The sequence below is a fragment of the Arvicola amphibius genome, chromosome 6 (assembly GCF_903992535.2).
Source record: "Arvicola amphibius chromosome 6, mArvAmp1.2, whole genome shotgun sequence".
Taxonomy (NCBI): domain Eukaryota; kingdom Metazoa; phylum Chordata; class Mammalia; order Rodentia; family Cricetidae; genus Arvicola; species Arvicola amphibius.
Window position 1 is genome coordinate 142,495,255 of NC_052052.2, and position 16,224 is coordinate 142,511,478.

At 40.8% G+C, this 16,224-nt stretch overlaps 1 protein-coding gene across 1 annotated transcript in view; it reads left to right on the forward strand.

The window, feature by feature from the left end:
• Nucleotides 1-16,224, forward strand: part of Jarid2 (jumonji and AT-rich interaction domain containing 2) — a 186,018-nt gene that overhangs the window by 129,433 nt on the left and 40,361 nt on the right. The window contains exons 4-5 of the mRNA XM_038335118.1: nucleotides 2,334-2,503; nucleotides 11,156-11,332. Coding sequence (XP_038191046.1) covers nucleotides 2,334-2,503; nucleotides 11,156-11,332 — 347 coding nt within the window. The remainder of the gene's footprint in view (nucleotides 1-2,333; nucleotides 2,504-11,155; nucleotides 11,333-16,224) is intronic.

Below are 16,224 nucleotides of genomic sequence, written 5' to 3' on the forward strand. Positions count from 1 at the left end.
TATGGAAAGCTTCCTACTTAACTTTCAAATCCATCTTTGACAAAGAAGAAAGGAGAGAGAAGAGATTAAAAAAATCCATATGTACATTTTGGGCTCACCATGACTTTATTTGTGAGCCTTTTCTCAATTTGCTAACTTTCAAAATAATAGCTGCCGAATTAATTTCTGAACCTAACTAGAGCAAAGAAGTTTTGAGAACTGCCTCCGCAACCCAGTACTTGGGTGTACATGTCTGTTTTCATAAACATGCTATGATACAGTTTTTTAAATAGCCTCAAGGATTTATAAAGAATTTGGGGGTGTGTGGATGGTATGCGCACATGTGTATGGAGTCCAGAGGTCAAATTCAGGTGTCTTTGTTGATGACTCTGTTTTACTTTTTTCAGACAGAGTTTCTCATTGAACTTGGAGGTCATTGATTGAGTTAGAGTTGGGGGGGGGCAAGAGCCCCAGGTATTCTTATGTCTTTGCCTCTGTGAGTGCTGGAGTCATAGCCCTCAGTCCATCTTTTTCATGAACATGTTGTCTCAGTCTCAGGTCCTCCTGCTGGTGCAGCAGATGTTGACTGAGCCATCCCCCTATCCTCACTGCATTGCTTGGATTGGTCATGCCTCAGTCTTCTTCCCGGTAGGATTTTGGGTTTGTATTATCTTGACCTCAAGGGGACGCAAACTTCTTTATCTGGCTGTTAGCAATAATACCTAATGCCAAATAAGAGGGAAACTGGAAACCCAGCTCGTTGCATGTAATTTCAGGAATGGGAGGGGAGGAGATTCTTTTCGCTGAAGTTCATGTGGCTTTATCAAGAAGTACAGGTGATGTATACTCTAAAATGTAGGGCTGTCAGCTCACGTGGTTCCTAAGAGGAACCTCTTCCTTGGCCTAAGAGACCATGTCTATGGATGGTTATGTTTCACATGGTAGGTACCAAAAGAGTCACTCCCATACTTCATATGGCTCTGTTGTTGGGTGTTGGTGATGAACCAATCCTTGGTCTATCTTTTTTTGGATACAGTTCCAGTGGTTTGACCAGGGACTTGGCTCCTCCTCCTTTCTGACCCCTGCATCTGTGCATCTTAGTCTCCCATATCCATGCATTGAGGCAGTCTCTGAAGAACATACAGTCTGCTTTGCCCACCTCCACGTGCTTAATTAAAGTTGTGCACTTATGGCAGCGATGTGGTAGTCTCCTGGTCCTTAAAAAATAATTATGGAAGTCTTGTCTTACCTTCTTTCTGTATTGGTTTTTAGGATGACTGAATCTGACTTTTGAGATACAAATCAGTTCCTGTTAAAAGTTAGCATGCTTCTGGGAACCACCTGAGAGGGTTAAAGGGGAGGGGAAAGGTAGGGAACACAGGAAAATGTATAGTTCAATAAAATCAATAATAAAATAAAATAAAAAGAACTTATTAAAAACGTTAGCATGCTTCTTATTTCTCCATCAAAAACATCAGACTTGGAGTGTTATCTGCCCTTTCCATACATGACTTCATTCTTTTTCCTCTCTTGTCCCCCTCACTCCCCCAATACAGCTCGGGGGGGAGCTTATTAACACCCCTCTACACACGTAGGCTTTGAACACTTATTCCAAATACTAGGCATAATTACTAGTCTGGAGCTGTTTTGGGGACTATTTACACACAGTCTTTTAATTCCAGCTTGCACACACTCATGCACCTTTATATACCAGTGAGGATGTATAGATCAAAGAACAGTTTCCGAGTCCTGTGGATTAGGCTTTGTAATAAAAACACCTTGACCTACTGAGCCATCTCATTGGCTCTTACTGCATGGTAAGGTTCACTCTGCCACTGATCTCTATTTCCCAGTTATGACTAAATTCAGGATTATAGGTGGGTTACTTTTTATTTGAGACAGAGAGAAGTAAACTAGGTCTCGGGCGCACAATAAGGGAAGGAAATCATGTCTACTTGAGAAATAGTGGATGGAAACCCAGTACTGTTCAATATGTGGCCTGAGGTCATTAGGACTACTCATCTCTTGTGATAAAACATTTTTTTTCTTGTTTTTGAGACAGTCTGTAGAGTCCATGCTAACATTGTACTGATGGTCCTCCTGTCTCCATCCCTTTCTATCCACAGTGTACACACACTTTATGCCTACACATAAAATAGCCCCTTAGACAGATTTACTGAGCGATAAAACACGCAGTGATTTATGAAAGTAAGAGAGAGATGTAGAGATTTAATTCCTAAGAGTTTGCTCGAGAGATTATCTTTTCTTTCCTCCTGTATCATGGTTTTATTGCTGCATATGCAGGACTGTATGCTCCAGTCTCTGCTTAATATAGTTTTCTTTTGCTGTTGCAGGCCCAGGCTGCAAGCACAAAGGAAGTTTGCTCAATCCCAGCCGAATAGTCCCAGCACAACTCCAGTGAAGATAGTGGAGCCTTTGCTACCCCCGCCAGCTACTCAAATTTCTGACCTCTCTAAAAGGAAGCCTAAGACAGAAGACTTTCTTACCTTTCTCTGCCTTCGAGGTAAGCTTGCAGTACGGATGATGTCACAGTGTTGTCATCATTTCTCTGTTTGATTTGAGGGTAGGTTTTTGTTGTTTTGTAAAGGTAGGCCCTCACTATGTAACCCTTGCTGAATTCTTTGTATATGAGGCTGACTTCGAATTTGTAGTGATCTGCCTGCCTCTACCTTCTGAGTTCTGGAGTTAAAAAGATGTGCGGCACCATTCTCGGTTCTGCAGTTTTTTGCTTATTTTTTTCTTTATGTGTAGATGTGCATGCCTATGTGTGTATATGCCACATATTTTGTTCATTTTCTAAAAAAAAATTATTGTATATTCAGTGTTCTGCCTGCATGTATGCCTGAAGGCCAGAAGAGGGCACCAGGTCTTATTATAGATGTTTGTGAGCCACCATGTGGTTGCTGGGAATTGAACTCAGGAGCGGCCAGTGCCCTTAGCCTCTGAGCCATTTCTCCAGCCTCCACATATGATTTCTTCTGCTTTTTTGTGTGTGCGTATTTAGGTGTTTTGCTTGCGCTCATGCAAGTGTACCACATATATGCAGTACTTGAGGCAGCCGGATGTTGTCCATTCCCTGGGACTGGAGTTATAGATGGTTGTAACCTAATGTGTGGGTATTGGGTCTTGAACCCAGGTCCTCTGCAAGAATATCCTGTGTTCTAACCCCTGAGCCACTTCTTCAGTCTCACTTTAGGTGTTTTTGATAGAGAATGTCGGACTCTGTCTGGCTTACCTGGATTTGATGATGCTGTTATCTAGACCTGCCTCAAAGCCTCAGAAGCTTGTTTTTGTTTTTGTTTTTGTTTTTTTAATTATTTTTTTAAACTTAGCTTCCCGAGTTTTCGGATTAACGTTATGAGCTACCACAACCAGCTAGGAAAATGATTTTGGTGTTAAGATAATGGAAATTTGCTTTGCCATCATGGAGTTTAGTTATGTGAATCTTAACAAGAATGAACTGTAATTAGGTGTTGAAGATGGGTAAGAATCAAGGATTGTCTGAGCAACAGTAAGTAGAGCAGAGCGCGTGTGTCTGCATGCACCATATTTTTCTGTATGTGAATTGTTTTAAAAATTCTATCCCCTCTATTGTGAGTGGTTGGGGGTGGGGTATGTAATAATAACACTTGAATAAAATTTTACCAAGCACACAGCCTTGAGATTTCAGTATTAAGAGAATAACCTTTTATATAGCCAGTTGCCTTTTTAGCAAAGCTCTAAATAAGTGAGCCACAGACCAATGACTGTATTCCTCTACCTCGAGAATCAGGCAACTAAAACATTTTGCTTTTTCTTAGCTGGTTTACCATGTGATTTTCTTGGCAAGGGGTGGGGGGTTTCGAGACAGGGTTTCCCTGTAGTTTCTAGAGCCTGTCCTGGAACTAGCTCTTGTATACCAGTCTGGCCTCGAACTCAGAGATACGCCTGCCTCCGCCTCCTGAGTCCTGGGATTAAAGGCGTGCACCACCACCGCCCGGCTGTGAATTTTTATTATATTCCTTTTCTATTTTCCTTACAGGTTTTGATCTCATCTATTAAAAGTTAGCTTTCAAAGTCTTTTCTTTTAGACAGACCTCTCATAAGTTTCTTTGTTGAATTGTATAAGCCCTAGAGGATAGATGTTGTACCCTGCCTATCCTGGATTCTTGGTGGACCCTACTCTTATTTTATAATATAATGGCTTTGGGTATGGAAAACTTGTATTTTGTAGTGTACGGGGCTGTGTATGTGCTTTTTCAATAATTATTTGAATTTGAATTTTAAGGTACAATAAGTTGTTAAACTTTTTATTATGTCATGAAAGTATATCTCATTCTTTTTTGAAAAGTAACTATATACTTCTGTGTTAAGTATTGTGGAAATTATGAAATTTGTTTAATTATGGATTCACAGTGTGATATGTTTATGTCAACCTCTATGCAATTTGTAGCATTTTTAGGTAGGCAACAGTTTGGAAACCTTTTATTTTTCTTAGTCTGCTTGCTTGTTTGCTTGTTTTCTGTCTTTCTTCCTTTTGGAGAATGTAGACAGTCATCCATAGATGACAGTATGAGAGAAATTGGTCTCATTTTTTCAAAAATCCCACGCTTCCTTCCCCTGTGCATATATGAGCCTATGTGCTGTGTATACACTCTCAGCTACCCTCAAAGAATAGATATCCTTGTATATTCTCTGAAAATGTAGTTCCCGGGTATGTGAGCTGCCTAATGTGGGTGTGCAACAAACTGATCTGGGGCATAGGAAGTGTTTAGACATGTCTCCAGCCCCCAACATTTGGTAAATTATTAATTTTTTAAAGAGGAAAGTCTGGAATAAATAAAATACATGGAAGGAATATTTTTGGACAAAGACTTGAGTCATTTCTCCAGGTTTCAGGTATTTTCCTTAATAGTTTGGAATATTGACTAAGTGATGGGGCACAAGAAAGCGAATGATTAGAGTTCTTTAAACTTTCTTTGTTTTCTATCATTGATAACATTAGAGCCAAAGACCTCTCTTGAAAACTCCTTTAAGGATAAGAACAAACCTTGTGGCTAGAGATGCTGTATAGGATTGCTGTAGTTATTGTCCATACAACCTAGTAGTGATTTGGCTTGGTTAGCTTCAGTGCACTGTCAGCCAAACTAGCAGGGCTTCTCTTTCCTTTCCTACTTGATGTCACACCCTAGAACTTCTTAAGGAAGCAGGGTGGAATGAATACTGAAGCAGGACCTGAAATGTTTGCCCTGCTGGTCATTTATCTTTAAACAACAGTTCTGAAGGGGAGCACGTTTCTTGCCAGAGGCATAATTTGTATCTTCCAAGGGTGCGCTTGGGGAAAGATCCTTGTATGTATGTTGCAGGAGGCAACACAGTACCGTGGCTGCATTTCCTGTCACCAATCTCGTTATTCTTAATGAGTTCTGTCTTCATGTCTTTGTTCTGACCATAATTATTAAGAGATTTAAAAGAGCTTAATGTTGCAGAGCAGTGGCAGGTTGTTTACATTTTTCTTTTTATGGGGCACTGCAAATGAGGAGGATTCCTGAAGGGGACTCATGAAACACAGACAGCACACAGTTCATTCTTATGACCATGGCTACCACAGTGCAGGCTCCCAGCTCTGCCCAGTGAAGGGAGTCTCTGGAGATATGGGGGTGGAACTGCAGCAACAGTTAGGGGCAAGACTGACTCTACCATGCCCAGGCCACAGCAGTCTGAGGCCAGTGAGGGCCATTACTAGCTCTCCCTCTATGTGTGCTTGGGTATTGGATTGCTGATTTATTCCCCATTCAGCCCATGGGTTATTATGGTTTCTGTAGTCAGAGTTGCTAGGGATTAAACTAAAACTAGTAGGTGTGAAATGGGTTCTAGTGACCGTCTGAGAGGGTGGCCATTCAGGTACATTTATTTGCTGTTTTACAGAGCTGCCAAGAGGTCAGAGGATTAGATTGAGATCTGGGTAATCTCAAAACGATTTTCAGATACACTGTCTAGGTAATGATTGACAGCTCAGCAGTGGAGTTTTATATTTAGACAGTGTCTATCCCTACCCAGAAGGTATACATTGTTGTGTCACTGACCTTGGGTATTGAGGAGGAGAATTGTCAAAAGGGCAGTACAGTCTGGTGAGGTTTAAAAGGAAAGATCATATAATTAGAGTTAATTGCCTGCAAGAAAGGAATTACTCTCCCAATTGCAACGAGCATGGTGCTTGCTAATAGCAAACTTTCTTGAGGAAAATGGGAAGAAAATAGTCTTTGGGGAGGAAGACTGGCTGTCTTAGTGGTAAACAGGGGTTTTCAGGTCACTTTTGTGAGCTATTTCTTCTTAATTTCTGAGTACAGAATTCAGTCTGCTTTGCTGGCTTTTGTGGTTAGCATGCCAGCCTCTGCTTTCCCCAAGGCACTGTAGCACACATAGTATAGTAATGAAGAAATCAGAAACCTCAGAGATCTTGATCAGAGAAAGATGAATGTTTTTATGATTGCCCTGAGACCTTGACTTTGAGGCCAGGCTTCAGGCCAGCTGGACTCCAACCAGGTTTGCCCTGTCAGGTGGCTGGTCTGGCTTCAGTGGTACCTTCCAAAATACTGTCTTTCTCCTCAGTGTCTCACTTAGTGTTTCTTGAGCCTTTTGGAACTCTTTGAAGGGAGGTACATGGGAGGGAGGGGTTGGAATTCTATCAGCGCTTGTATTGTTGTTGTGGTACCCAGACACCTTGCTGGCTTGTGCATTTCATACCACAGGTTCCTCTGAAGTTACTGTTGCCTTTGCCCTGCATGCAGAAAATGCTTTAATGTCTCTTGAAATTTGAAAAAGCTTTGCATAAATCATAAATTCATGTTCAGACTTGATGGCTTATAGCAACGGGAAGTTCACAAATCTAAGTTTCCTTATTTCCACTTCTCAGCTTGTGCTAATTGTTTTTTTGTGGCTAGGAGCTACTCAGGCTGAACACCATCATAGTAGCTACTGTGTGCTGTGGTTTCTTCACACTGAGACACCCCAGACTTGAGAGAGAGAGAGAGAGAGAGAGAGTTAGTTATTGGTGATTGAACTTTATTGGTCAAAATGGTCCCTTCTGTGAGGCACGTCCCATCATAATTTCTATATCTGTGTTTGTATTTCAAACTACACCTGTTCAGAGGGCATTGGTGGAAACGGTGTCCATTCTGAATGCTGAATCCTTTAGCTTTCATTGACATGGCAGTATAATCCAGACTTCCAGACAAGGAATTTGCTATATTAGGGATTAAATGGCCAGCACCTGGGTAAAGACGTGCTTGGGCAGTGTCCAAGAGGGACCTAAGTCTAGGAAGTTGTCATTTCCCATGCTGTTTGTCTCAAATGAGTGAACAGGGCTATCTGCTCTACAGAAGAAGCTTGACTTGTTTACATCCCATTTGGGAAAGAAGATAGACTTGCATATCCCCTCATTTATATAATAGGAATGTTTTATTTTTAAATTAATTTAATCAGAGTAATGGTTGACTCACAAACTAGGTTAGAAAACAACTTGTGGAGAGCTTTGCTTTTTTTTTTTTTTTTTTTTTTTTTAAATTTGGTTTTCAACCAGCATGGATCCTGGGTTGAAATTCAGGCAGCAGATATGTTTAGTCACTGAGCCAAATCATCAGGCTGAATGACAAATTGTATAATTTATGAGTTAAATTTTTGAAGAAATAGCCAAATATGATTTTCCTGTGAGTTGTTCAGAGTGCCATTGCATATATTGCCATACACCCTTATGGTTGTATGTAGGCAGAGTTTTCCTGTCCCTCAGCAGCTTAATATTAATAACAAATGCTAGGCCAATAGCTCAGGTTTGTTACTAACTTGTTTTTAAAGTTTAAATTAATTTTTTGTTTGGAAGACACGGTTTCTCTGTAGCTTTCGAGCCTATAGACTAGGCTATCCTAACATTCACAGAGCTCTGTCTCTGCCTCCTAAGTGTGGATTAAAGGCATGCTCCACCACCATTCGGCAACCCATTTCTATTAATCTGTTATTGCCACGTGGCTCGCAGCTTTACCCGTCTCCCAGCATGTCTTGGTTCCCTTTGTGTCTGGCTGGCAACTCCATACTCTGCCCCTTTTCCTCCCAGCATTCTTCTAGTCTGGCTCTCCTGCCTAACTGTATTCTGTTCAGCTATTGACTAGTCAGATCTTTATTAAGCCAATCACAGCAAAATATATTCACATAGTGATTCCACAGCAGTCATAAGAGTAGTTTTGGCTAAATATACTGTTCACACCTCATAATTGTCTTCCAGAGCCGAGACCATTTTCATGATTGGCAAGTGGGTCTCTTCTCAATAAGGGATGGATTTTCTTTTGGATAAAGCTGTTACCCCTAATATACCACACCAACATATATACTCTGGTGTCTCCTATAACTTGATGAATTCCTTTTATATTGATACAATTTAAAGTATTTCTTTTTGCTTTAGAAGTGATAGCAGTTCAGCATTGCCACAAATGGAGAGAAATCATGAACATAAATAAATCATAAGTAAATAAATAATCAGTAAAATATAAGCATGATTTCCTTTAAAGTAAAAGACTAGCATGTGGAAGATAGGTGTATAAGCCCATCTCCCCCATCCTTCAGGATTGTAAAAGCTGGCCTGGAAGGACCACAAAGAACCTTCATCTTCGAGTTCCAGTGTATATGTAATAGTTGAAGTGTGTAGAACGAGTCTGGCATGTATGTCATTGGATTCATGGAGTAATGTTTATAGTTGTTCCTGCTGTCTACAGCTTCTGATTTTGTGGAACCATGAGAAATGGTTTCAACTCAGTGGACATCCGTTGTTAATTGTGTCAAAATCCAGTCCCTTATTCTCCACCTAAAAGACTGTGTGCAAAGGAAGCCCTTTAGGGCCTTTCCAAAACAGAGCAGAGCTTTGTTTGCTTTTTAAGATTAAGAATTGGTTGAGTGAGGGGAAGAAAATGGCAAGGAAGGGGATGGTCTGTGTACATAATTCATGGAGAAGGATCCCACTTTATAGAAACCAAAGCCCAAATTAGAAAAAGCAAGCTTTTGGATTAAAATGATTTCTGTTGTGGTTGTAACATACCACAGTTTGATTTTTGTCCAGATGAAAACATTTGGTTTGCACTTCAGTAAATATTGTGGAGACATTGCCAGCTAATTTCGAAAAGTAACGAAATACAGCTTTTGCAAAGCACAGATGGATCTGTACTCTGGTTCCTCCGATCTGATCCATAGTGCACTCCGCTCCCCCCTTCTCTTCTTCAGTTTTTACATATTCGCCAATGCACTTGAATTATCAGGAGAGAAAAATGTGCTGTAATTTTAATATAATACTATTCATCATCATTGAATATGAACCACTTCCTTGTTCCACACAGAAATAAAACATGAGTAACCCCTCTCACCGTGACCACACACACACCTTTAATTCTCCGCAGGTTCACCTTCATCCATCATTGGAGATGAGTGGTGGTGGCCAAGGAAAGTGCACATAATTTTTAGTGGTAAATTAGCAACTCTTATTAGTTAACGCCCCAATGAAGGTTTGCTTGTATCATAACAAGAAGAGGCCACCTTGAAAGTGGCTTTTTAATGCCTCTCTTGTTCCCAATGTCTTTGCTGTAGCTTTGTAGTGGGCTCGAATCCTACCATGGGGAAGAAATAGACACCCACCCCCTAACTGTGTGTTTTTCTGTTTGGGAATCATCTTAATTACCTTTATCTTTGGTTTTTCCAGACGGATTCCTTGAACTCACTCTTATAGACCAGGTTGGCTTCCAACTCCATATTCTTTTGCTCTTCCTCATCCTGGTTTCTCCTATTTATATATACTCTCTGCCAGCCAGGCCCACCTATCCTTGCTCCTGTCTCGCTACTTGCCATTCAACTCTTTATTAGACCATCAGTAGTTTTAGACAGGCAAAGAATCACAGCTTCACAGAGTTAAACAAATTCAACATAAACAAAAGCAATAGACCTTAAAATATTCTCCAGTAGGTACCTTAGAGGTCAGAAGCGGAACTAGATCCCTCAGAACTGGAGTTAGGCGGTGTTGTGAGCCACCATATGTATGCTGGAAATTGAGTTGTATTTCCAGCCCCGGGAGCAAGTTTGAGATTTCCTTTTGAGGCATACACAGGCAAGTTGTGTATAAGAAGAACTTTTAAAATTACTCCTTATGGTACTTGGTGGTGTTTAATGGGGAGGGAAACCAAGGTCTTTATCTCTGCTCTCTGATTTCAGACAGCATATCAGTGATTTAATTGTATTTCCCTCTATGTTGACTTTGCTTGCTAAGGGAGAAGTAGACTGTTTTTGTATGTGAGAGTGACCTTCCTGTGGGGTTAACAGCTTTGATTTCATTGCTAAGATGGCAACATTCTTTGAGTAAATCACTTTGTTTTTATCCCCACACTTTTATGAGTCTTTTATTGGAGTTTATTTTAGTTTATTTTTATGTGTATGCATATGTGTATGCATATGCATTTATGTCTGTGCACCACTTGGCACCTATGGAGGTTGAGCCCCTGGAACCAGAAAGTATTTCCCTGTGGGTGCTGTGAATTGAACCTAGCTTCTGGAATAGCAGCCAGTGCTGTTAATTACTAAGCTGTCTCTCCAGTCCAAGGAATTTTAATACTACCATATCCTATTATAACCTCAGACTAATTTGTAAGTGCTTGATGTGTTGGGAGTAATCTATACCTGGCTTTTATATTAAGATAATAAGAAAGTAACCTTGGAAAAAAAATAATTCCTTCTCCCTCCCCCATTAATAATTGCAGAGTAATCCCCCAACAACATGGGTGGATGTTTTCATTTTACTCACCAGTTTCTTGTGTAATTCATTCCTTGCTGCTGTTTGTGGTTTGTTTTCCATGGGAATGTTGCAGATATGATTCTTAATTTTAATTTGCTGTGCTTGATGAATGGTATTATACCCTTCTGTGGGTTTTGCTTGAAATTGCTAAAGGAGGCAGATGGAGTTGTACTTCCTAGGGAGTATTTGGAAATAAATTAAAAGTGGTAGCAGCTAGCAGCGATGAATAGCTTTGTTTTATGTGATCCGCATGTGGTTAGGGTACTAACTTTGTAAACCTCTCCTATGGATTTCTCCTTCTGGAAGGGTCAAGATCAGTGCTGATGAGCTATATTATTTGTCTTATTCCACCAGGTTCTCCTGCGCTGCCCAGCAGTATGGTATATTTTGGAAGCTCTCAGGATGAGGAGGATGTCGAAGAGGAAGATGACGAGACAGAAGATGTCAAAACAGCCAACAATAATGCTTCATCTTCGTGCCAGTCCACCCCCAGGAAAGGAAAAACTCATAAACATGTACACAATGGGCATGGTAAGTCATCATTCAGGCTGTAGTAGTAAGCAGACTTTGTATGAGGGCTCAGAATAAATTTTGAAGGGTGTCAATGTAGGTATCAGCCAGATTTCTTCAGGACATTTAAGTACCAGACTCTTTGTGGACAAAGAACTTAGTATAACCAAAAGTATTCTAGATTTAAAAAAATGAAGAATGTTCTATATGGAAATGATTATAATTGCCAGATGAAGTACAGATTATGCACCAGAAGAGGAAACAATTAATAGTGATTGTCAATAAGGTGCCAAAGGTTTGTGATCAGCTTTTAAATCATGGACTAGCAAATGTTTTTACCCACTGGTCCGTCTTCTAGGTCACAACATGGAAGCTTGTTGATTGAGAGAGCTGCCTTTCCATTGGCATTCAGGTTCAAGTGCCCGGATGAGGGTGTGTACGGGGCATGTGATGGTAGCCCGCTGCCCTCCTGTCTTAGAACATATCTGTGTTAGGGAAAGTATAATTGTGACTGCAGGTGAGAAGACTTTCATATGCCCTGATAGGTATGAGGAATAAGGAGATTGCTAATTTTAAATTTTAAATTGTTACGCTGAGAGAGATGTTCAAGAATGATACTACTGGATCAAAGGTGTTTTTCCAGATTCGGGTTCTTTTCTGAGAACACCTGCCAAGCTCCATATTTCATTAGCTTCACATATAGCACTGCTTCCTAGGCTGCCCTCTTTGGTATCCCACCAATGGGCTAGCTCTTAGATTTTCCACTATACTGAATGGGTTTCTGCATTATTACAGCCTGCATTTAAGCGAGACATGATACTGTGTCCTGCTGCATGCCTCTTCTGACCTCAGTTTTTTAACTTCAGATTGCTCTTGGTAAATGTGCCTATAGGTGTTCTTTTATTTTGTTAGTTCGTTTGCTCATTAATGTCTTTGGTTAGAATATGCTCTCTTGCTGCCTGAACACATTAGATTTAGAATAGTTTATGGGTGAAAAGGGTGCCTCCTTTTCATTTTTCTTTTCTATGAAATTGAAACGGTGAGTTAGATGATCTCCATGTCCTGGGATCTTGGTTGACCTTCAGTGTGCGTGTGCGCAGGCTTCCTTAGGTCTCTGCTAGGAAGGTGCTAGGGGAGAGGTCTCTACTGCGTGCCAGATGATGCCTCAGGGTTTGTTTTTGTTTGTTTGTTTGTTTTGGTGGGGTAGGGACAAATTGGGGTAAGTACGCTACTTTTCACACTTTTCTAGCTCTCTTATCTGATCAGCATTCGGCTCTCTTTTTGTCTGCTACGGTGCTGAGACAAGTCAGAAAAGTCTGTGTCCCCTCTGGACGTCTCTGTCCCCTCTGGACGTCTCTGTCCCCTCTGGACGTCTGTGTCCTCTCTGGACAGGCCCCCCCACCGGGACACAGGGAGATAAGTTCACAGTGTCGTAAAGAAACTTTTTGGAACAGTTTAGCTTTTACTGCGTTATTTTGAAATGTCTGGAGCCCAAAGAGGCAGTGCTTCTTCCTGGACTTTGTTTTGTTGAAATGCCCTTGGGGACTGTCTCCCTTGGCTGCTTGGTGGCAGGGCACTTGATCTCTTGGAAACTGGCAGGAAAGAAGAACTCGTTGTGACCACATTTTGCATCCTTTTCTTGAGCTTAGTGTATCAGCATTTTTAGATTAAGAACCTGAACACAACTGGCTGGTGGTGGTGGCACATACATTTAATCCTAGCACTCGCATGGTAGAGGCAGGTGGATCTCTGAGTTCCAGGCCAGCCTGGTCTACAAGAGCTAGCTCCAGGACAGGCTCTAAAGCTACAGAGAAACTGTGTCTCAAAAAACGAAAACAAAAACAAACCTGAACACTAAAATTCTGGAAGATTTAAGTGTCTCTTGATAGAAGCTTATTTCTGAAAACATGACACAGGTCTCCCATTTTTTTCACAAGCAGCACCATCCTAATTGAAAGGGACTTATTGATTAAAATACACAATCTGGAATGAGCTGGACAGCATTACAGTTTAACCTTGGATTGCAACTCAATGGTGACAATAACAAATACTGAGTCCAGGGATGTCCCTTTCAGTAGTGCATCTCTGAATATTCCTCCACATTCAGAGCATCAAATGGTGCCTGCAGTAGAGCTTTTGAAATAAGACAACACAATAAAACTGCTAAACATGTTAAATAAACTTGTATCATACAAGTTTATATTTGGAACTTTTTTAGATATGAAAAGGTGTTTCTAATTCTTTTGCTCTTTTTGTCTCATCAATAGTAAGTAGGTAAGTGGACTAGTTGAGAGTTTATTGAGTTTGGAATGATTTGTAGGCTTTTGTGACCTTCAGAATAATTTGGTGGAAGTTCATTAGTTTAATTACTCAAATAGTTTTTGGTTTTTTTCCTATTTCCTTTAGAAGAAATTAGAAGGAACAGGAAAGATTTTTATTCCTTTTTATGCACATCTTTATTTCTGGAGGGATATTTCTCAGAAGTCTTTTTAAACAACATGCCATTGGAATCCAAGCTGGAATTATTTAATTAATTGTTTTTGGGTTCCCACTGGGCGCATGTTCTATGATGGCCATAAAATAATCATTTGCAGAAGTTTCCTGCATTAATGTGTTTAATATGTTGTCATTACATTCGAGCACTCATGAGCCCCCTCCATCTGAAGTGGTGGAGGGGTTTGCCAGGAGCAGATTCAGGTCTTTCCTGAATATTGCTTCAGCTGAAAGTGGCCATAGGAAATCCTTTAGCCAATGGCAGTCACACCTTTCCTATTGAGGCAAGGGACTGTCCTCTCGCACTGACCCTCCCCCCCATTAAAAGAAAAGGGGATTGTAAGGCTGGAGCTTATCTTAGAGGATCAGCAATGCTTCTAGAGTTATGAAGTCTATCTCTCTGACACCCCAGAATATTCAAGTCTCTCTTTGTTAACAGGCTGCTTGGCATAGTAATTAGTATGTTTTAGAAGCCAAGCCACTTCTGAAGCTGTATCCTAGACATTTCTATGGTATAGATTTAATTTTCTTCAAAGAGATGCCACCACCTAACCTGTCTCTTGAATTTTACCTGGTTGTACATGCCATATTTGTCACTGTCATTAACTCTTCCTGTAACTCAAAAAAATATCTGGATGCCTAGATTTGCTAGGAGAATCTAGAAAGTTCATGTGCCTCAGATGCTTGGTATATGCTGAGGGCTATCTGAGAATCAACTGTTTCTACTGAGTGCTGACATTTTCCACCTCCCCTCAGCTGCTTTGGGAGCTCTCTCCATGGTAGCTCTCCTAGAAGTCCGGCCACGAATCCCAGTTTCTTCTCCTTGTCTAAAGTTTGTGTTCCTCTGGTCCATTCAGCATCTTACAAAAGAGCACACCCGCAGGCCTGCTGGACAGAGTCCCAGAGGTTTAGTGGAAGTTTTGCACTTAACAAACAGTGACTGTCATAGTGTCCTGAGCGGGGTCCATAGTGATCACAAGCTGTACCTGGGCTAGGTTCTGCCTTCTGCTCCTATACCAGCTTTTCCAGTTCATCTGGGCAAGTTTCTAGATGAAACCAAATATATTCACATACATTGGGTCCAGAAATTGGCCTTGAGTTATGAATAGCCTTGGTGGTCTAGGAGGCTGAAGTTGTTCTAGTCCACAGTAGCCTGACACAAGAAATCTGTCTTTGATTGCTGCTGCCACCAGCCCTCTCAGCCCTGGTCCAACCCAATCCCAAACAAATAAGACTGTAGTCAGTACCTAATTACCTAATTAAGGTATTTGTGCGTATACATGCATGTATGTGTGTATATGTATAGTTCAGGCCTTAGAGACTGAGCCTACTTTGATCTGGTGCTGGGATCTTTATTGTACAACACTAGTTCCTGTACTCCTAGACATGTAGCTCGATCCAAAAAATGCCTGAGCCAAACTCTGGTGCCTAGAGCCAGTGGAATTATGGACCTGGGTTCCTTGTACAAAGTTATCACTGAAGTACAACAGGTCAGGATTTCTATGAGCTTCCAAGCTGAGGCTGACCTTGGATCCTGATTCTCTTTGCACATCTCCTTTATAAGAATGACTTAGGTTTTTGCCAAATTGCATTTTCAAACTTTTCACACTGTAGGTTTGTGTGTTTGTGTTTTTATTCCGAAGTTGGTGATTTCCCTTGACCATTATACTTTATATAATGGGCCTTATTAACAGAGTATACCCATATTTCAGGGTCTTTTTCCTAGTATGTTGTGATTGTTTATTCAAGTTCAAAGGGGAGCCAGCATTCTTACCATTTACTTTAGGTGTGATTGCCCTTTCGGATGCAGAATTCCATAGACTCCCTCCCCCCCACCATACTGTGAATAATCCATGTTTGCTCTTTCTTTCTTTCTTTCTTTCTTTCTTTCTTTCTTTCTTTCTTTCTTTCTTTCTTTCTTTCGTTCTTTCTTCTTCTTCTTCTTCTTCTTTTTTTTTTTTGTTTTGTTTTGTTTTGTTTTGTTTTTCGAGACAGGGTTTCTCTGTGGCTTTGGAGCCTGTCCTGGAACTAGCTCTTGTAGACCAGGCTGGTATCGAACTCACAGAGATCCGCCTGCCTCTGCCTCCCGAGTGCTGGGATTAAAGGCGTGTGCCACCACCGCCCGGCTGCTCTTTTCTTAAGTGAAGTATGGGAATCCCTTTGTCTAGCAATTTTTAGCCATGGTCCTTCTGGAATATTGTGGATATTAGTTACCTAGGGCTCATAATGTTATCAGTGTTCTGTTTGTGGTGAAGAGAATCAGGTAACCATTTTTCAGGGACAAACTTTATCTTGATTTATGATCTTTTCGTTGGCCTGACACATCGTAAAGTTATTAGCAGCCATTATACTTAGTATCACGAGTTACTGATTACATTGGTAGCAGATGTTTACACGGTGGGTATCCACGTCTGTAGTTA